The 21,566-nt window shown below is 41.8% G+C and overlaps 1 protein-coding gene across 1 annotated transcript in view; it reads right to left on the bottom strand.

The window, feature by feature from the left end:
- Positions 1–506: 506 nt before the first annotated feature.
- Positions 507–21,566, bottom strand: part of si:ch211-250c4.3 (uncharacterized protein LOC100535981 homolog) — an 89,952-nt gene continuing 68,892 nt past the window's right edge. The window contains 5 exon segments of the mRNA XM_039739313.1: positions 507–1,281; positions 4,039–4,144; positions 7,398–7,516; positions 13,002–13,156; positions 18,333–18,468. Of these exon segments, the coding sequence (XP_039595247.1) occupies positions 4,048–4,144; positions 7,398–7,516; positions 13,002–13,156; positions 18,333–18,468 (507 nt within the window). The 3' untranslated portion in view covers positions 507–1,281; positions 4,039–4,047.

The raw sequence follows: 21,566 nt of genomic DNA, 5'->3' as shown, positions 1-21,566 counted from the left end.
GAGCCACCATTATAGTCAGTCACCTGAGAGGACTTTGTTGGTTTTAGAAGACTCAAATTTCATTTAACGCTTTTTTTTAATTTTCTTTATTCAAATTATTGACTCATTAATGCTGTCTTGTCTTATTGCTACGGTGTGGAGGACAGATTTGGGTGTGTAGGGCACGCAGGAGTATTAAAAACTACTGCAACGATAGAATGGGCACCTTCAGGACAGAAGAGCTCATGAGTAAATACTGTTAGGTATTTTCAGATCAGTTAGGCACAAATTGCCTGTTCATGCAGAGATGAGGTGAGCAGCATCAAGAAGGAGAAGCACACTTTTAGATTAGCTAACGAAAGTTGCCAGATTTCTGATTGTGGTGCTGAACCAGACAGTACCTCCTACTATATCATCAATGTGAATTTCTTTTCCATTCAGAATTCACTTACCTTGACTTCCAGACTTCTTTATGACTACTTTTTTTATTTACCACTCACAGATGTATAAATAAGACCCAAAGCCTCTTTACTTAAGTACATCTTTTATTATTAAAAAGTCCTCCCACCCCCAGTTACAACAGGAGCAGATTTTGTAATGTACATTGAATCCACTGCACAGAGAGTGTAACAGTGCTATTTCTACACAACTGATGCAAGTGACTTTACAAAATACAAATGAAAAGACATCTGAAAGTAGAGGTTTACCAAACAGAGCTTTTAAATTTCATAAAAAAAGTGTATGAGAATTTACAGCATGCATGAAAAGCAGCATACCTTTTCAAGATGTAAACCGGAGAGATGAGTTGAGAAGCGGACATCCATTATAAAAAATGTTTCCAGCATAATACATAAAACAAATACAGTATATAATTTATATGAGACCGTACGTGCAACAGGACCTGATAGTAGAAAAAGAAGATAAATCCAAAGTACACTGTATCATATTTTACATTTAAATACTAGATAAATACTGAGCAGAGGACATTTTCTATGGTCTTCTCACTTCCCACCCACAGAGGGCGCCAGAGACCGTTGTTAGGCAGCCATATTTTGTTGGACTTGCAGTTTGTGTAGCTTGTTTTCTACTTCACCCTACTCAACAGTCTGATGGTGGTAAGAAAATACTTCAGTTTATTTTTGTACCACCCCATAAAAAGAGCCTTCCCACCCTATCATTCAATCAGGGAGAACTTGTCTTTCCTTGTCTTTTGTTTCAACACCACTTTGGACTTCCTGCCTTGTATTTCATATCAGCAGCTCATGTAACGTCCTCTTCCTCACCAAGAACTCTTCATTTTATCTGAAAGGAAGCAAAAGCACATGGGGTTCAAAACTGGGCACATGTGACCACAAAACGTGCAGAATTACTTATTTAAGCTTTGCAGATCATGGGCTGGATAACAAAAATGGCCCAGTAGTTAGCACTGCTGCCTCTAATAGCAGGGTGTACTGTTTGATTCCTAACCAGGTCACTTGTGAGAGTGGAGTCCATGCTGTATTCACGTTTGCATGGTGTCCTTTGGAAGTTCCGGTTTTCTTTCGTGTCTCAGAGACATGCATGTTGAGTTATTTTGTGACTCTAAGCAGACCTTGCATACATTAATATGGTACCTATCTGTGCTACTGACATAGAAAGCAACATCGAGCTAGCCTGAAATGTAAAGAGACAGTTTGAAAAATGGATGATGGGTAAAATCGACTGAGATTTAGAGAGTCATTACGAAGGATTCTGCTTCATTGGGACTGAAAGAGCTGCAGACTGCGGCAAAAATTAGAAAATCTTTTAATATTCATTGGGCCTGTTTGTTGACAATTAATATTCCCACTTATTTTGTTTAGGTGCACTGTGTGGGCATTTACTTTTGACTAAATGGATGGAGCCTACGTTTACATTTCATTAAGTGGATGGCACCCTGATTCACTGTTTATTAAGTACAAAAAGCTCCTCCGGCTAAAAACCTGAGGGTGGACAGAACTTGCTAAGGAGCAGGTAGAGCACAAGTCCTCAAAGTCTGCCTTTGTAAAGCCGGCGCCAGTTCAGCTCACAGCGCCAAGAGGAGAGCTCTTGGAAATCGAAATCGACTAAGAAACTAATCATCATCGTCATCTCTAAATACACGCTGTCTTCTAATTCTTCTATTTGTGATGTCTTCTAACAACACTAAAGTGGCTGTGATAGTTGGAATAGTTTACAGAGTGATTACAATTAAGTGAATTACATTTGTAAATGATATGCAATTAATTTCAGTGTATTTGACAAATCTCATGTCATTGATGTGAATTTAAAAAAGAAAGGGAAACGAGGCAGAAATTGTAGGGCTGTTTTGACGCTGGGTGCCACCCGTTCACTAAACTGAGCAGAAACATGCATACGCAAGGTAGGGTACTACCGTGAAAATGTGAGTAGTGTTACACCAAGTTTAGTTTTTATACATCTCAAAGTGTGTGTGGAATGGCTTATGCAACATTTTTGTGCGAATACAATGTTTGAATAATGAGGTCCAAGAAATGTTGCTTTCTTCAAATAAAATAAAATAATAAAGAAATAAAAAGAAAAATTATATAATGTCATAATGCAAATCTATAACAAAAAATAACTGAGTAATTGAAATCTTTATATACAGAAAAATGGAAAAAGGTTAGAGAAGTTGACAAAGGGGGTGGCATGATGGCGCAGTGGGTAGTGCTGCTGGCTCGCAGTAAGAAGACCTGGGTTCACTTCCCGGGTCCTCCCTGCGTGGAGTTTGCATATTCTCCCCTTTTTTGTGTGGGTTTCCTCCCACAGTCTAAAGACATGCAGGTTAGGTGCATTGGTGATTTTAAATTGTCCCTAGTGTGTGCTTGGTGTGTGGGTGTGTGCCTTCATATCTCTCTATCTATTATATAGTGCCATTCTTATCTATCCATCTGTCTATCTCTTATATAGTGCCTTTCATATCTTATATAGTGCCTTTCCTCACCTATCTATTATATAGTGCCTTTCATGTCTATCTATCTATCTTTCTTTCTATCTATCTATCTCTTATGTAGTGCCTTTCCTCATCTATCTATCTATTATATACACTCACCTAAAGGATTATTAGGACCACCATACTAATACAGTGTTTGACCCCCTTTCGCCTTCGGAACTGCCTTAATTCTACGTGGCATTGATTCAACAAGGTGCTGAAAGCATTCTTTAGAAATGTTGGCCCATATTGATAGGATAGCATCTTGCAGTTGATGGAGATTTGTGGGATGCACACCAAGGGCACGAAGCTCCCGTTCCACCACATCCCAAAGATGCTCTATTGGGTTGAGATCTGGTGACTGTGGGGGCCATTTTAGTACAGTGAACTCATTGTCATGTTTAAGAAACCAATTTGAAATGATTCAAGCTTTGTGACATGGTGCATTATCCTGCTGGAAGTAGCAATCAGAGGATGGGTACATGGTGGTCATGAAGGGATGAACATGGTCAGAAACAATGCTCAGGTAGCCCGTGGCATTTAAACGATGCCCAATTGGCACTAAGGGGCCTAAAGTGTGCCAAGAAAACATCCCCCACACCATTACACCACCACCACCAGCCTGTACAGTGGTAGCAAGGCATGATGGATCCATGTTCTCATTCTGTCTACGCCAAATTCTGACTCTACCATTTGATTGTCTCAACAGAAATCGAGACTCATCAGACCAGGCAACATCTTTCCAGTCTTCAACTGTCCAATTTTGGTGAGCTCGTGCAAATTGTAGCCTCTTTTTCCTATTTGTAGTGGAGATGAGTGGTACCCGGTGGGGTCTTCTGCTGTTGTAGCCCATCCGCATCAAGGTTGATATCTATCATATCTATCTATCTATCTATCTATCTATCTATCTATTATACGGTATAGTGCCTTATCTATCTATCTATTATACAGTATAGTGCCTTATCTATCTATCTATCTATCTATCTATCTATCTACAATAGCCCCAAAAATCAGCTTTGCCCATATTCTTTATTTAAAAAGCCATTTCTGCCTGCTTTCATTTACCAGTTTGGCAATGCCAGCATTCCTTCCCTCTTAAGTATACTTACCAGCTGACGTTAGTGGGGCCAAAGGTACTCCTGTCTCACATTGTGCCCAAGTGCAATCATGGAATTCCTGTCCCTTTTAGGAAGGTCATATGATCCTAAATCTGGTCTGTGGTAGGAAGAAAAATGGTCTAATTAGATGAAGAATTTACACTCAGATCACATGAAAGAAATACTGAACGGGTTCATCTTTGCATGTCCAAGAGACGGAGGAAAGAGGAGTTTGGAAGAGAATGGGTATGCCAGTCTCAAGCACCTCTCGTTTTATGCCCTTTACCTGCATTGTACTATGCTGCTGATGCTCTTATCATATAAACACATTACATTTTCTAAACTGACCTCTACCAAAGCTCAGAAAGCCTTTGATAAGGTGCCCCAAGAGATGTTGGGCATCAAACTAAAAGAAGTGGAAGTTTGGGGTGTTTGTAGAGGGGTGCAAAATTTGGTCAGACATAGGAAGCAGAGGGTGATGGTGCAAGGAACCCTATCAGAATCGGCTGACGTTAAGTGGCGTCCAGCAGGGGTCAGTGCTGGGGCCGCTGCTATTTTCATTTACTACACTGATTAAAAAATGAAGGGAACACATAAATCATACATTGGAGCTCAGTTAATGAAATATTCAAGTGGAAAATCTTTATTAATTAATATTGTGTAATTTGTTGAGAACAAAATGCTGTACAAAAGTCAATGGAAACCAAAATCCCCAACCCACTGAGGGCTGATTCAACATCACACCAAAATTCAAAGTCAAAAATTGAAATCGCTGGCTGATCCAACTTGAGTGAATTTCATCACAGCAACTCCTAATGTGACGAGGTAGTGTGTGTGGCCTCCAATGTGTCCATATGCACTCCCAACAATGTCTGGGCCTGCTGCGGATGGCGTCCTGGAAGATTTTCTTCCAGACCTTGATCAGGGTATCAGTGACTCCTGGACAGTCTGTGGCACAACTTGGCGGCGTCAGATGCACTGATACATAACAAAAGAGATTCTCAATATCATTCAGGTCTGGGGAACTTGCAGGCCATTCACTGGCATCAGTGCCTTCGTCACTGAGGAACTGCCTACACACTCTGGCCACATGAGGCCGGGCATTGTCCTGCACCAGGAGGAACCCCAGGGCCCACTGCACCACCATGACATCTGACAGTGGCTCTGAGGATTTCATCCTGGTACCTAACAGCAGTCAGGGTACATTTGTGTAGCACATGGACCCTTCAAGGATATGCCTCCCCAAACAATCACTGACCCACCGCAAATTCGATCATGCTGGATGATGTTGCAGGTTGCAAAATATTCACAATGGCATCTCCAGATTCTTTCATGTCTGTCACATGTGCTTTGTTTGAAGATCCTGTCATTTGTGAAGAGAAAGGGGCACCAGTGACAGAGTTGCCAGTTGTGGTATTCTCTAACGAATGCCAATTGAACTGCACAGTGACGGGCTGTAAGCACAGGTCCCACTAGAGGACGCAGGGTCCTCATGTCACCTTCATGGAGGCGGATTCGGACAGTTTGGAGTAGCCAGCCGGAGGTCATTTTGTAGGGCTCTGGCGGTGCTCCTCTTGTTCCTCCTCGCACAAAGGAGCAGATACCAGTCCTGGTGCTGGGCTGATGCCCTTCTAAGGCCCTGTGCAGCCCTCCTTGTGTAATGGCCTGCCTCCTGCAGACACAGTAAACCTTCTTGCGATGTGCCATCCTGGAGGAGCTGGATTACCTGTGCAACCTAAATCAGCTGCAGTATACCAGTAGTGACAAGGACACTAGCAAAATGAAGAACTAGAGAAGACTCAGTCAAGAAGGATAAGGAGAGAGCAAATGTCTTTGCCCGTCATTCCTTTTTTGGGGTTGTCTTGCTGTTACCTCTCCAGGTCACCTGTTGTCACTTTCATTTGCACCAAAGAAATGTTAGGTCTGAAAATTGAGTGTACAGCTTATGAGAAGGACTTGGGAGTCGTAGTGGAGTCATCACTAACATCTGCCAGTCAGTGTTCAGAAGACATTAAGAAGGCTAACAGAATGTCAGGTTATATAGCGCCTTGATGTGGGGAGTACAAGTCCAAAGAGGTTCTGCTAAAGCTTTATAACTCAGTGGTGAGGCCTCATCTGGAGTACTGGGTGCAGTTTTGGTCTCCAGGCTAGAAAAAGGACACAGCAGCACAAGAAAAAGTCCAGAGAAGAGCGATTAGGCTGATTCAGGGCTACAGGGGATGAGTTATAAGGAAAGATTTAAAGAGCTGAGCCAAATCAGCTGTTGTTGTTGTAAGCAAAAGAACATTAAGAGGTGATATGACGGAAGTGTTTAAAATTATGAAGGAAATTAGTCCAGTTGATCGAGACTGTGATTTTAAAATGAGTTCATCAAGAGCACATGGACACATTTGGAAACTTGTTAAGGGTAAATGGTACACAAACATTAGGTAGTTTTCCTTCACAAATAACCATAGACACATGGAATGAATGACCAAGTAGTGTGGTAGACAATAAGACTTTAGGGACCTTCAAAACTCTACTTGATGGTATTTTAGAGGAATTAAGTGGATAGGACTGGCAAGTTTTGTTGGGCTGAATGGCCTGTTCTAATGCTCTAAAGTAATGTGCTTTCTGTTATAACGTTCTCATTATAAGCACCTTGAAGCTTTCACTTCTAGCTGTTAACTTTAGTTTAATAACTTAGAGACATCTCCAACTATGCCAGTCAGATCTAACTGTTATATAATCACTTGTGACAACTTACATGTAATGTATTGGCAGGCCCATTAATAATGTAATACAACTGGAGTCTTCTGTTTGTGTACATTCTGTAGTTTGCCTGAGTTGTTGAGCCAAAGACTTTTGCACAAGTGACAGCCAGACTGCAATATAGTGGCCAAGCATTACAGGTGACCGGGGACTATGCATGTAATGCTCTATGTTTGATTTTTCCAAGCAGCTGAGCTTAACATTTGTCATTATGCCACCATTTTTATATTTATCCTTTAGTTGTTCAACTATGAAGAATTATCAAAAGAAACTTGAACATCACTATAGTGCTTTGAAAGAGATAATTTAATAAAGAACCAATCAAAATGTTTCAGATTTAAAAAGAGTTCTACCAATATGTGTGTATGTGTATCATTGTCCCCTGTTATGGACTGGTGTTTCCTGTAGGATTACTTCCTGCCTAGTACACAATGCTGCTAGGATAGATAGATAGATAGATAGATAGATAGATAGATAGATAGATATGTGAAGGGCTTTATATGATAGATAGATAGATAGATAGATAGATAGATAGATAGATAGATAGATAGATAGATAGATAGATAGATAGATAGATAGATAGATAGATAGATAGATTAACTCAGAGGGGAGATGCGTACCTGTAAAGTTGTGGGCATGAACTCTTCAGTGCACTGGATGACAGACCTAGACGGCTCTGGTTTCTCAGACGTGTCTTCTTCACCAGGTCCTTCACTTTTCCCCATGGGTGGTTTTCAATCTGCAAATACAATAAAGCAGGCTGGCTGAAAGGGTTATTGCTGACTCTTCTCCCTATTGCTGGAGGTTGGAGGATTGAAAGGAGGTGACCAATGACCGCTATCTGCCTGTTTTTTATACATTATATGTATTTGCAGCAAATTCAAGCAAATCATAAAGGAGACGCTCTAATTTGAAGTGTCCCACCACTAGCACCATTGACTGACAAGTGTGCAAAGCTGTCATGGTCATTTGATCTAGAGATGAATGATGGAGTTGGACTTGAAATGTGAGCAGCAGAGAATCCAGGATAAACTGACAACAGTAACCAGAGTGAAGCAAGGTTCAAAATATTAATGATATGAGAACAGTAAACTCATTCAAAGGACAAAACTGAAATTGCTTAAAAAAAACAAACGTCCTGGATCAAGGAGAAGGAGACCCCATGATCCTCTTAGCTGTCCTCACTACATGCTACAGGATCTTGTGCTCATGGGCTTTGCTGTTCCCAAACCACACAGTAATGCAGTTTGTCAGGATGCTCTCACAGTTCCTCTGTAAAAGGTGATAAGAGTGGAGTATGGCAAGCTGAAAAAGGCGTTGTTGCCCCTTCTTGACAACAGAGTTGCTGTTGATTGCCCAGGTGAGGTCATTAGAGATATACACACCAAGAATCTTCTTGCTGCTGACTCTCTCCATGGCACAGCCACTAATTAAAAGTGGGGATGTTCTCCTAAAGTCGACAGATATCTTGTTTGTCATATCAACATTTAGAGGCAGATTATTTTCACTACACCACCTCTGCAGATGTTCAACCTCCTCTCTGTAGGACGTGTTATCATTGTTGCTGATGAGGCCCACACTGGTTGTACCATCTGCAAACTTGACGATGACAATGGACTCTGACTGGGCGGTGCAGTTGTGGGTGAATAGCGTGAATAATAGCGGGCTCAATGAATCAATGAAGACATAGGGAGAACGTGCAAACTCCACACAAACGACAACCGTCAAAGATGTTGGATCCACGAAGCAGCAGTACTAATTATAATGTGCAACAATATTTTTTCAAAAGTTTTGCATTCTGATTTTTATAGACAGCTTCAAGACAAACACAAATATAATTTCAGACTGATTGTATCACATAGAAATGTGAAAAAAGATGAAATTAACTTTTATTGAATCTAGAGTGTTTAGTCTCTTAATGTTGCTGACACTTTGCATTAGTTCAGCTAAAAATGTTTTGCTGCTGATTTCCATTTGTGCTTGGCATCTGATAACTTCTCATTTCAAGGGTCAGCAATAGTCAGCTGGCACTCATTGATTCCTCTTGCCCCAATTCTTCTTTTCCATCAATGCAATATCCTGGTAAAGCCAGTAATTAACCTTTCACCATGTTTGTCAATGGCTGCACCAAGGCTAGCAGGGAAGAAGTCCCAGTGAATCTTTAGCGATGTGTTGCACATCATAGTTTTGTATTCCTGAAGCATGTTGTCACCTAGCTGGACATGGTTTAGGCGCCGAGTAGTTGTCAAGAAAATTCTCAACAACATCCTTGAATGCCTTCCATGCAATTTCCTCTAGCAGATCTTCAAACTGCTTGTCCCTGATGACATGTCTGATTTGTTCACCAACAAAAATGCCTTCCTTAATCTTGGTCCACGTCTGCTTGCCTTCATCTCATAGTGTCATCTCTTCCCCACATAAATGATGCACACGCACCCAGCCATCCTCACAATCTAAAAGAAAACTTTATTCATCAGAACAGGCCACCTTCTTTCATTGCTCCATGTTCACATGCCCGTGGTAGGGACTTCCAGCAGTGGACAGGGCTCAGCATGGGCACTCTGATTGGCTTCTGACTCCTTTCTCTCATGGCCAGCCTTATGTTTATCAGCAATATGCGCTACAGTAATTATTTTGTGGGATTGTGCCATATGGATCAGCCTTCACTCCCTACACATACCAATGAGTCTTGGGTGCCCATGACCCTGTCACCATTTCACCGGTTGTTCTTCCTGGGACCACCTTTGGAAAATACTAACCACTGCATACCGCAAACACCCCACACGAGGTGCCATTTTTGAGATGCTTTGAGCCAGTCGTCTAGTCATCACAATCTAGACCTTATCAGATCCTTGCACTTGGTATTTTTTCCTGCTTCCAAAGCATCACCTTCATGAACTGACTGTTCACTTTACTGCCTAATATATCCCACCCCATGACAGGTGCCATTGCAGTGAATTAATCAGTGCAATTCATGTAACTTCTCAGTAATATCAATATTGTAGCTGATCAGTATACATTGTGGTCCCCACATTGGGTTGCCCAGGAGGACCAGAGGAGGGCTTGTGCCTCCTCCAGACCGCAAGGGGGCGTCCGTCCTGGTTATGTTGGGGGCCTCGGGTACAGGGCTTGGAAGCCCAGCCCTGCAGGGACCCGTGGTCACCGCCAGGCGGTGCCCCGATGCAGGAATATCCCATGTGGTGCCTGAGGAACCCTGGAGCCCAGCACTTCCGCCACACCAGGAAGTGCTGGGGGGAAGACGACAGGGGACACCCGGACAGCTTCCGGGTGCGTAGCCGGCACTTCCGCCACACTGAGGTGTGGCTAGGACTGATTGCCAGGAAGCAGCTGGAGCCCATCCGGGTTCCTATAAAAGGGGCCGCCTCCCTCCAGTCATGGGCGAGAGTCGGGTGGAAGAGGACGGAGCTGAGAGAGAGAGAGAGAGAGGACGGGAGGCAGCCAGGAAGGCATTGAACTTGTGAGGCCTGGACAGTTGGGGGAACGGTGCTGGAGGCATTGGGAAGTGCACTGAATGAAAATATTGTAAATATAGTGTAAATAAACAAGTGTGTGGTGGAACCAACGATGTCTGTCTGCCTGTGTCCGGGTTCAAGTTCACAACATTTATAATGTGAAAGGAAATCACAAAAATAGGTGATTGCAATAAAACATATAAAGGTCATGTTTGTGATCAGTGCGTCAAAATCCATAAGTTTCTCCCAAATGTGTTCAGGAACCAAAGTCTTCATTGTCCTGTATTACCACACCATCATACTATCTCTGCTTTTAAACATGAAGTGTTTTTAGTACAGGTAGTCGTTGACTTACAATCACATTCGGTTCCAACAGACCGTTCACAAGTCGATCTGGATATAAGATGGACTGGTATATGTATTCAAACCTGACCGGTATGTATAGTACTATACGGGGTGGTCCAGATCTAATTATGCAGATCCAGATCGTCTGGATGACTTTGATTTATACAGGGATGATTCCAATTTGGCGCAAAGATGATTCTTCATGTTGTCAGTTTGCACACTTCTCGATGGTCTGGGATTTTTCAGGTGATTTTCTATGTAATAATCTTAATAAGTTATAGCGTAATGAAAATTGCATAATTAGATCTGGACCACTCGATATAATAAGTCCCTTAAGTCATATTGTTTATCTCTTTTTATCATCAATCTTAGCACATTGTGTAGATTTTCAAAAATTTTATTATTTTCTTTCATTACTTACTGTCGCTCGTATGGGTGCCAAACCTTTAACAGTTTCACGAATCCTTTCTTTGTCTGTGTCATGTTAGGTCATCAGTGCGAGCCTCTCCCAGAGTTCATTGTGTTAACTGGGAGAGGAGGAATTGCACCGGCAGAGTTTGAGCACCCATATATTTTCTGTTTTAACATTTCAGTCTGTTAATAACTAACATTAACAGATAAAGGAGTTCAGTGTGCTTTCGTTACCCCTACATGGTGGTCCACACGAAGTGGCACATCGTGAGTCACAAGATAGAAGTTTCAAATTCAAAACCACAGCTTAGTAGTACAGCGTGTGTGGTGAACACTGGTTACCATGGGATAAACTGAAGCCACGTGCATTCACATTTGCTTTCTTTCCTCCCTTAAACTGTTTGATCTGCTTCATTTTTGTGTTGCGATCAATTGCCTTTTTTCCTGTAATTGTAAGACAAATGTAACTGAACATAGTCGAAACTGCTGCAAGTAATAAACTCGATCGAGATGAATGAGTCACAGCATACGGAGCTGGCGTGGTGAAAACTGTCATTTGCCTGTGAGACACGGTAGGGGTTATAAGTCAAATGGTTATAAGACACATAGGTTATAAGTTGTATAGTTAATTACATTTACAGTATGCAGTGCTTTTCTAACCCACTCAAAACTTAGATGGGAGTCACTTCAACCACCACCATTGTGTAGCATCCACTTAATTAGCTATTAGGTGGTAAAGGATTAAGGGAGACAGTTAGCCATTAAGAAACAGGGGATAATCTGGTGGCCAGAATGACCAGGCCATGGTGGGTAACTTAACCAGTATATCGTTGTACACCCTACTCTTTATCAAAAGATACCCACGGATCTTTTATGACTACAGAGAGTGAGGACCTCACTGTTCCGTCTGATCAAAAGGATGGTGCCAATTTTTACAGCACAGTGTCCTCATCACTGCAATGTGGCATTAGGATCCACACATAGACCACAGAGCAAGCGTCCCCTGCTGGCCTCACCACCACCTCTTCCAGCAGCAACCTAAGCTTAAGCACTTTGCATTGTGTGTATGAAAATATGTTACAGAAGTAAATGTTTTTGTTAATCTCCCATGGAAATACTGGCAGGGTCCAAACATGCTTATCTTCAGGTGGATTACTGGTTCTGAAGTGCAGGTGGTATGGTTGCTGGCAATATGCAAGTATTAAAACATACCATAAGTATTATATTAAGTACCCTAACAGTGTCACACATGTGTGATTAGGAGACAACCACAGGGCTCATTTGATAGTAATTACCCTCCAAACCAGGGGATGGCACTGTCATCTAATACCTCTCTTCTACCTCTCTCTACAGAAACAATGATTGATGGACTGGCCTCTGGCGATGTCACTTCCAGTACCTGGTCTACTGCACGCACCTCTCCTATGAGTGTCCTATTTAAACTGCCATCTTGGTAGAGTATGGAGCAAACCGCCTGAAGAAGTTCTTAGTTTTCAAATTTTTTTCTATCATAATATACGGGGATCTGTTTGCCGCCCCAAACCTTTATGATCTCACTATTTATTCTTTCACAGGTACTATTAAAAAAAATATTTTAAATATTAAGTGCTTACAGAGCACTTTGGTTTAAGATAACTATATTATGTTTAATGGAGAATTTACCAATGTAGAGGCACTTAGCATTGAGTTTTTCATTTTAAGTATATTTTAAAAATAGGAGATTCTGCCAGATGTTTCAATTATTCAACTTCCAGCTTTATTCAGCTTTTGTCCATCTTTATTTTGATCTTTCTGTAACCTTTCTTCTAACACTGAAGATCTCCTTTCTCCCCCCTTCCTAACCCCTCCTAAATGTACACTGGGCCTCTTACTTTTTTTGCTCGCTCATGATGCGCCGGGTGACAACAAAGGCTTATTTTGTTATCTCAGGCATGTCAGCACTTCCTTATCGCCTTTGCCTGAAAGTCTTTTTCCATTGCTGTGGGAAACACTCACCCGTCTCAGCATCTGAGGCTGGAAAGAGGAAGCCAGGCCTTCCATGCTGTCCCCGAGGAATCGCCCAGTGCCCTCCACACAGCTTCGGCGGTTCAAATTCTTCCTGAGGAGGGGAGGTAGAAGACCACTTCCCTGCTCTCCGTATTCATTAGTCCCTGCGGAAGAGAAAATGTCACCAACAGTGAAGCCCAATTCCACAGGAACAGGAAGACAATGGACTCTTATCTATGGGATTCCAGCAGGTTCAGATTTATACCCAAACCAAACAGTCCCAGGGGCTAAACACTCCAAGAGACATTTTCTAGTAACAAATGAAAGTTTACATTAACTCCGTCTACAGCTTGTTTTAAGTCAAAAAGTTCATCACATAAAAACATATAAAAGCAAATAAAATGAAGCAATGTATACAGAGTCAACCTCCTTTCTAGGCCTGTTAACTCATTTAATAGATGTAACTGAAAGGGGGCGCCACTGAGCCCCAAACCCCAGGCCCAATAATGCCCAACACTGTCACAGATTAAAATAATGGATTTCAAATCCACCAGACACTTGAACACAACCAATAATCACACAAAACAAGGAACCTCTTTCCTATCCTTTGGCCTCCAAGTGAGAGACCCTGCTGCCTCCCAACTCTGACTTCTTGAGGTAAGACAGAGGGCTCCTTTTATGCTGGACCTGCTTCCAGTGACTCAGCATGACTTGTGGGGAACATTTGTGGGTTGTTTGGGAACCATGGACCCTGACAGGGCAGCACTTTCAGACTCCTCTACCCATCAGCCTGTGCAGGTATCCAGGTTGGGACACCTCCAGAGGACATAAAGTATAGTGGATGGAACTGCTCCTAGCCCCTCGTCCATCCCCTGGCAGCTTCCATCTTGGTAAGAGGTCAGGCTTTTGACAAGTCTGGATGCACATCTGTCCTCCATGGCACTCACAAAGATTAGCTGCATCTGTCCATCCATCCATCATTTAACCAATCTATTGCAATTTAGAGTTCCAGGAAATAGAGCCAATGGTGGCAGAACTGAGCACGAGGTGACAGTGTAGCACAGGGAACATTTACACTCACATGGGGCCAATATACAGTCTTATGAAAAAGTTTGGGGACCCCTCTCAGCCTCCATAATAATTTACTCTACTTTCAACAAAAAAGATAACAGTGGTATGTCTTTCATTTCCTAGGAACTTCTGACTACAGGGTGTTTTCCGATCAAAGATTTTTAGTGACGCAGAATTTAGTTGTATGAAATTAAATCAAATGTGAAAAACCGGCTGTGCAAAAATGTGGGTCCCCTTGTAATTTTGCTGATTTGAATGCCTGTCATTGCTCAGTACTGATTAGTAACACCAAATTGGTTGGGTTAGCTCGGTAAGCCTTGAACTTCATAGACAGGTGTGACCAATCATGAGTGGTAAAAGGTATTTAAGATGGTCAATGGCAAGTTGTGCTTCCCTTTGACTCTCCGCTGAAGAGCGACAGACAGCATGGGATCCTCAAATCAACTCTCAACAGATCTGAAAACAAAGATTGTTCAGTCTCATGGTTTAGGAGAAGGCTACAAAAAGCTGTTTCAGAGGTTTAAACTGTCAGTTTCAACTGTAAGGAATGGAATCAGGAAATGGAAGGCCACAGGCTCAGTTGCTGTTAAACCCAGCAGGTCTGGCGGGCCAAGAAAAATACAAGAGTGGCATATGAGCAGGATTGTGAGAATGGTTACAGACAATCCAAAGATCACATCCAAAGACCTGCAAGAACATCTTGCTGCAGATGGTGTATCTGTACATCGTTCTACAATTCAGCACAATTTGCACAAAGACCATCTGTATGGCAGGTGATGAGAAAGAAGCCGTTTCTGCACTCACGCCACAAACAGAGCCGCTTGGTGTATGCAAATGCTCATTTAGACAAGCCAGATTCATTTTGGAACAAAGTGCTTTGGACGGATGACACAAAAATGGAGTTATTTGGTCATAACAAAAAGCGCTTTGCATGGCGGAAGAAGAACACCGCATTCCAAGAAAACACCTGCTACCTACTGTCAAATTTGGTGGAGGTTCCATCATGCTGTGGGGCTGTGTGGCTAATTCAGGGACTGGGGCCCTTGTTAAAGTCGAGGGTCAGATGAATTCAACCCAATATCAACAAATTCTTCAGGATAATGTTCAAGCATCAGTCACAAAGTTGAAGTTGCGCAGGGCTTGGATATTCCAACAAGACAATGACCCAAAACACAGTTCAAAATCTACAAAGGCATTCATGCAAAAGGAGAAGTACAATGTTCTGGAATGGCCGTCACAGTCTCCTGACTTGAATATCATCGACAATCTATGGCAGGGTTTCCTAAACTCGGTCCTGGGGGACCCCTGTGGCTACAGGTTTTTGCTCTAACCTGATTCCTAATCAGTGACAACACCTGATAGCACTGATCTCATTTCATTAGCTGGTATTATTTATCTTTTATTCTACATTCAGAAAAGCACAGCAGCATGATTTTTACATTTATAAGAAGCTTAGAAATATTTCTGTTTTTGCTATAGATTTAAATGCTTAACTCTCTTTTTATTATATTTTGCCCTTTCTCTGTGCAGTTTGCCCCCTTCATTGAATCTTAATAATGACAATTAAAAAGAAGCAGAGCAGAAACCCAAGAAAACAACACTCAATTGTGAAAGGCTGCAACTACTTTAGCGTCAGCCCCACAAAGTAGTAAATAATGGATTAATTAAACAATTAGACCACCTAGAAAAGTAGAATGACAATCAAGATGAAAATACTGTTAAAAAGAAAAAAATATATATAAAATGCTTAGTACATTTTATTACTTTTTTTTTTTTTTACCAAACTCAGTTTTCTAATTTGTATATTGTTCCCAAAACAGGGAATCTGGGAAACAACAGTTCACTTAATTAGCCCAGGAGTCAAATTAAAAACAGAGGGTGGTTGGAGCAAAAACCTGCAGCCACAGGGGTCCCCCAGGACCGAGTTTGAGGACCCTTGATCTATGGGATGATTTGAAGCAGGCTGTCCATGCTCGGCAGCCATCAAATTGAACTGAACTGGAGAGATTTTGTATGAAGAATAGTCAAAAATACCTTCATCCAGAATCCAGACACTCATCAAAGGCTAGAGGAGGCGTCTAGAGGCTGTTAGATTTGCAAAAGGAGGCTCAACTAAGTATTGATGTCATATCTCCGTTGGGGTGGCCAAATTTATGCACCTGTCTAATTTTGCTATGATGAATATTGCATATTTTCTGTTAATCCAATAAACTTAATGTCACTGCTGGAATCCTACTGTTTCCATAAGGCATGTCATATATTAATAAGAAGTTGCTACTTTGAAAGCTCAGCCAATGATAAACAAAAATCCAAAGATTAAGAGGGGTTCCCAAACCTTTTCATATGACTGTAGAGTCTCATTTACACTTTATTTTACAGATTGCCTTTAATAAGACATATTTATAGATAGATACACTCACCTAAAGGATTATTAGGACCACCATACTAATACAGTGTTTGACCCCCTTTCGCCTTCAGAACTGCCTTAATTCTACGTGGCATTGATTCAACAAGGTGCTGAAAGCATTCTTTAGAAATGTTGGCCCATATTGATAGGATAGCATCTTGCAGTTGATGGAGATTTGTGGAATGCACATCCAGGGCACGAAGCTCCCGTTCCACCACATCCCAAAGATGCTCTATTGGGTTGAGATCTGGTGACTGTGGGGGTCATTTTAGTACAGTGAACTCATTGTCATGTTCAAGAAACCAATTTGAAATGATTCGAGCTTTGTGACATGGTGCATTATCCTGCTGGAAGTAACCATCAGAGGATGGGAACATGATGGTCATGAAGGTATGGACATGGTCAGAAACAATGCTCAGGTAGCCCGTGGCATTTAAACGATGCCCAATTGGCACTAAGGGGCCTAAAGTGTGCCAAGAAAACATCCCCCACACCATTACACCACCACCACCAGCCTGCACAGTGATAACAAGGCATGATGGATCCATGTTCTCATTCTGTTTACGCCAAATTCTGACTCTACCATTTGAATGTCTCAACAGAAATCGAGACTCATCAGACCAGGCAACTGTCCAATTTTGGTGAGCTCGTGCAAATTGTAGCCTCTTTTTCCTATTTGTAGTGGAGATGAGTGGTACCCGATGAGTGGTACCCGGCTGTTGTAGCCCATCCGCCTCAAGGTTGTGCGTGTTGTGGCTTCACAAATGCTTTGCTGCATACCTCGGTTGTAACGAGTGGTTATTTCAGTCAAAGTTGCTCTTCTATCAGCTTGAATCAGTCGGCCCATTCTCCTCTGACCTCTAGCATCAACAAGGCATTTTCGCCCACAGGACTGCCGCATACTGGATGTTTTCCCTTTTCACACCATTCTTTCTAAACCCTAGAAATGGTTGTGCGTGAAAATCCCAGCAACTGAGCAGATTGTGAAATACTCAGACCGGCCCGTCTGGCACCAACAACCATGCCACGCTCAAAATTGCTTAAATTACCTTTCTTTCCCATTCTGACATTCAGTTTGGAGTTCAGGAGATTGTCTTGACCAGGACCACAGCCCTAAATGCATTGAAGCAACTGCCATGTGATTGGTTGATGAGATAATTGAATTAGTGAGAAATTGAACAGGTGGTCCTAATAATCCTTTAGGTGAGTGTATATATGTAAGGTATTATAATTGATAGATAGATAGATAGATAGATAGATAGATATGTAAGGTATATAATTGATAGATGATAGATGGATAGATATTGAAAGGCATTTTATAATAGATAGATACAGTAGATAGATAGATAGATTTACTTCTTCAGTTAAATATCTACAGACAATTGTTGACTTTGGAAATGTAGTGTTATAGCATAGCAGTTGACATTAAAAGACTGAATGGATACATTCTATATGTGTATAAATCTTTTGTCATGCAGAACATTATGATGACTTTTAATGAGGTTGAATACTTTTGCACACCATTGTAAAATAATTGCTAATTTCTTTGTATTAAGGCTTATGTTAAAGAATATAATAAAAAATGAAAAGTGATTGCTCATTAATCTGTATGATCTCCATTGTAAGGATCAAATACTAATAATTCTAAAGATAGATAAAATTGTTTTAGATCTTCAGATGCTAAAACATTACTGGTGAAATATTTTGCTGGGAGCCATGTTAAATAATACCTGCCAACAATAAGCACGGTGTCTGCAGAGAACATTTCTTATCATTGCTTCAGGATGAAGGCCAACAAAGGAACAGAAAAATAAAGCCATTTTTCAGTTGGCCATAGAAATGAGCAAATTCCATTGCCAAACCTTTCCTCCTCCTGGTAACTTCAGGAATCGTGGAGAGGTCCGAGGGGGTGCTCTCACTCCGCTGCGCCAGCTGCCACTTGGACTCAGTGTATGACAGGCCGGCAGCCCCACACTTGCAGTGATGCATGAAGTACTCCTGAATGAGAAGAAACAGCAAAGAGGTTAGTGAGGACATTTAGATAAAAGGACACCAATGGCTCCCTACCAGATGAGTACTACAACATGACAATTTTCATTAAAAGCGTTCCTCATCAAAGAGGCACTTCATTCTGAGTCAAGAATCTCTTCTAGCTAATCCTATAGGGTGGTCCAGATCTAATTATGCAATTTTCATTACGCTATAACTTGTTAAGTTTATTACATAGAAAATCACCCAAAAAATCACGGACCATTGAGAAGTGTGCGAACAAACGACATGAAGAATTGTCTTCGCGCCGAACTGGAATTGTCTCCGCATAAATCAAAGTCATCCAGACGATCTGGATCTGCATAATTAGATCTGGACCACCCTGTAGACAGGAGAAATACTGTATACATAACCTCCACCTTCTGCAAAGGGCAACAATAACCTAGCAAGACATTTATATTTACAATGTTAGAGAGAATTTTTCGAAAGCTGCTTTGTTTTAAGCTGACTGTGAGAGATTCTGCCATGTTAAACTTGGTAGACACTTTCAAAAAATTACTACTGGCAATCATGACAGACAAGGCAACATCCATAAGTTTTTCCTCGAGTGTTGTAAAAGTTCAACAGTCCACAGGGAAATACCATCAGGGATCAATGAGACCACCATAGTAGTAATATTTGTTCTGAACGGGGAGTTCCAAAAGGGCATAAGCCTTAAGTTCCAAATACACTTCCAAAAAGGCCCACTAGAGGGGGATATCACCATCAAACTCCGGCTGGTAATAAAGGCAAATGCAGGATCTTTATAAAATAAAACGACCTAACTGTTAACACAGTGCTCAGTGGCAAAACCAGACTCCATAGAGCGCATAAGGTGAAACGAGGCAATCCAAGTCGAATAAAGTACTAATACTGAAATCCAAAATAAGGTGAAAAACGGAGCAAACAGGTTGCTACAACTCTGTGATGACAAGAGTTTCTACACTATGATGTGCTGGGCTTGTAAAATCGCTTCAAGAGAGGCCCATGAAATAAACAAACTAATTAAACATTCAGGCTCAGTTACAAGGATGCACTCTGGACCCCCTGGACTTCATAACAAAGGTGGGAATTAAAACAAAACTGAGTACCATTTTGAACAAGAGGATAAGGAGAGAAACATGGTGCACAACATCTCTATGACACACAAACACTGAGGACTTTTAGTCAATAAAGTGTGTCAAAAAACAAAACTGGGGGTCCTTTATACCAGCAGCAATTATCCTGCATAATGCTTCACTGCGGACTGCGACTGCCAAGTCAGAAGTCTTCCATCCATCCATCCATTTTCTAACCCGCTGAATCCGAAGACAGGGTCACGGGGGTCTGCTGGAGCCAATCCCAGCCAACACAGGGCACAAGGCAGGAACCAATCCTGGGCAGGGTGCCAACCCACCGCAGTCAGAAGTCTTCTTTCTTTGTAAATTTTCTTCCTTTTTATTCATTCTGGTGTGTGTCCAGATCATAGTGTGTGTTTATTTATTTATGTACTTATCTACCTATCTACGAGGTGTGGCAGAAAAGTAATGAGACTGGCAACACTGCAGGCGATCTGGCAACGCTGCGCTGTTGTCCTTGATAGAGCACGTGTATCAGTCCCCTCCCATAGCTCAGTGCGAGTTTCAACTCCTTCCGTTAACTACGTGATTTTTGTGACTGCTATTAGCGAAGTTGTGTTTTTGGTTGTGCGTCACGCAAAAAGGAACAGCGGAATTTGGAGCAACGTTGTGCCATTAAACGGCAAGTGTGACGTTTGAAAAGTTAAAACAGGCCTATGGGGAACATTCTTTATCCCGAGCACAAGTTTTTCGCTGGCACAAATCATTTTTGGAAGGCAGAAAACACGTTGAAGATGAACACCATTCAGGGAGGACTTCAACTTCGAAAACCAATGAAAACATCAAACGTGTGAACACTCTTGTGAGATCAGACCGTCGTCTAACATTAAGAATGTTGAGTGAACAATTAAATTTGAACAGATTTACCGTTCATCAAATTTTGACTGAACATTTGCACATGCGAAAGGTCTGTGCCAAAATGGTGCCGAAAAACTGCCCTCTCTATAACAGAATTTTTGACCTCAAAAGGCATTCCTGTGGTTCCCCAGCCCCCTTATTCACCTGACCTCAGTCCGTGTCCTCAAAGGACGTCATTTCGGGACTTTAGAAAACATCCAAAAGAGTGTAATGGACATGCTGAAGACCATACCGGTTGAAGACTTCCAGTGCTGCTACCAACAGTGGGAACAACGTCTCCATCGGTGTGTAGCTGGCCAAGGGAACTACTTTGAAGGGGATAACATTGATGTTTGAAAAAAATAAAAACTTTGGTAAATAAAAAATCAGTCTCATTACTTTTCTGCCACACCTCGTACGTATATATTTATTTAAGCAGCACTGATAGCAGATCCAATACCTCTGTGTTTAGCATTAGCGTAACTACATATTGTTGTCTTGTTCTATCGATTAATGAAATGTGAGGATGCCAATGCTCTTCTGGGAATTCTGGGGATGCTGGTCCGTGCCTTTAACATCTCATCTGGCCTGGAATTTTCTCTGAGGCCTGCAGCCCACCTCCTCAAGGTTGAACCTCTGAGACATGGATTAGCAGCGTATGGCCACAGGCCACCTCCCAGATGCAGATTAACTTTCTCCATCTGCTTCTCATTGTGCCTTCACAGCGCCGTCCGAGAGAGGAGGAGAGAAAGAGAGACGCTTTTGGCTTTTGTTTTGAAAAAAATATTTCCATCAGCATTCTTTCTCTGCAGGAGCTCCAAGTTTGAGTGGGCATTTGGCTTTCTAAAAGTAGCATTTCTAGTTTGTGACTCGAATCTCAAGATGAAAGTCAGATATCAAAGATAAAAAAAAAAAATCCTGGCTGCCCACTTGGAGTTTTTACACAAACTGTCTTTCAAAGCAATTCAGCTTCTGGGAAGTCCGAGCCTGGGTATTCATCTGAATGTTAGTGTGCCCCCAAAGTGGCCTCCCTGAACAGAACCAGTCAGGCATAAGGTGGGTACAGCAGTGGGCTTGTGTTTGACCCATCCAGGTATCCCTGAATCTACCTGT

The sequence above is a fragment of the Polypterus senegalus genome, chromosome 1 (genome assembly GCF_016835505.1).
Source record: "Polypterus senegalus isolate Bchr_013 chromosome 1, ASM1683550v1, whole genome shotgun sequence".
In the NCBI taxonomy this organism is placed as follows: Eukaryota; Metazoa; Chordata; class Cladistia; order Polypteriformes; family Polypteridae; genus Polypterus; species Polypterus senegalus.
Note: the sequence above shows the minus strand (reverse complement) of the source record. Positions and strands in the feature narration are given on the sequence as shown.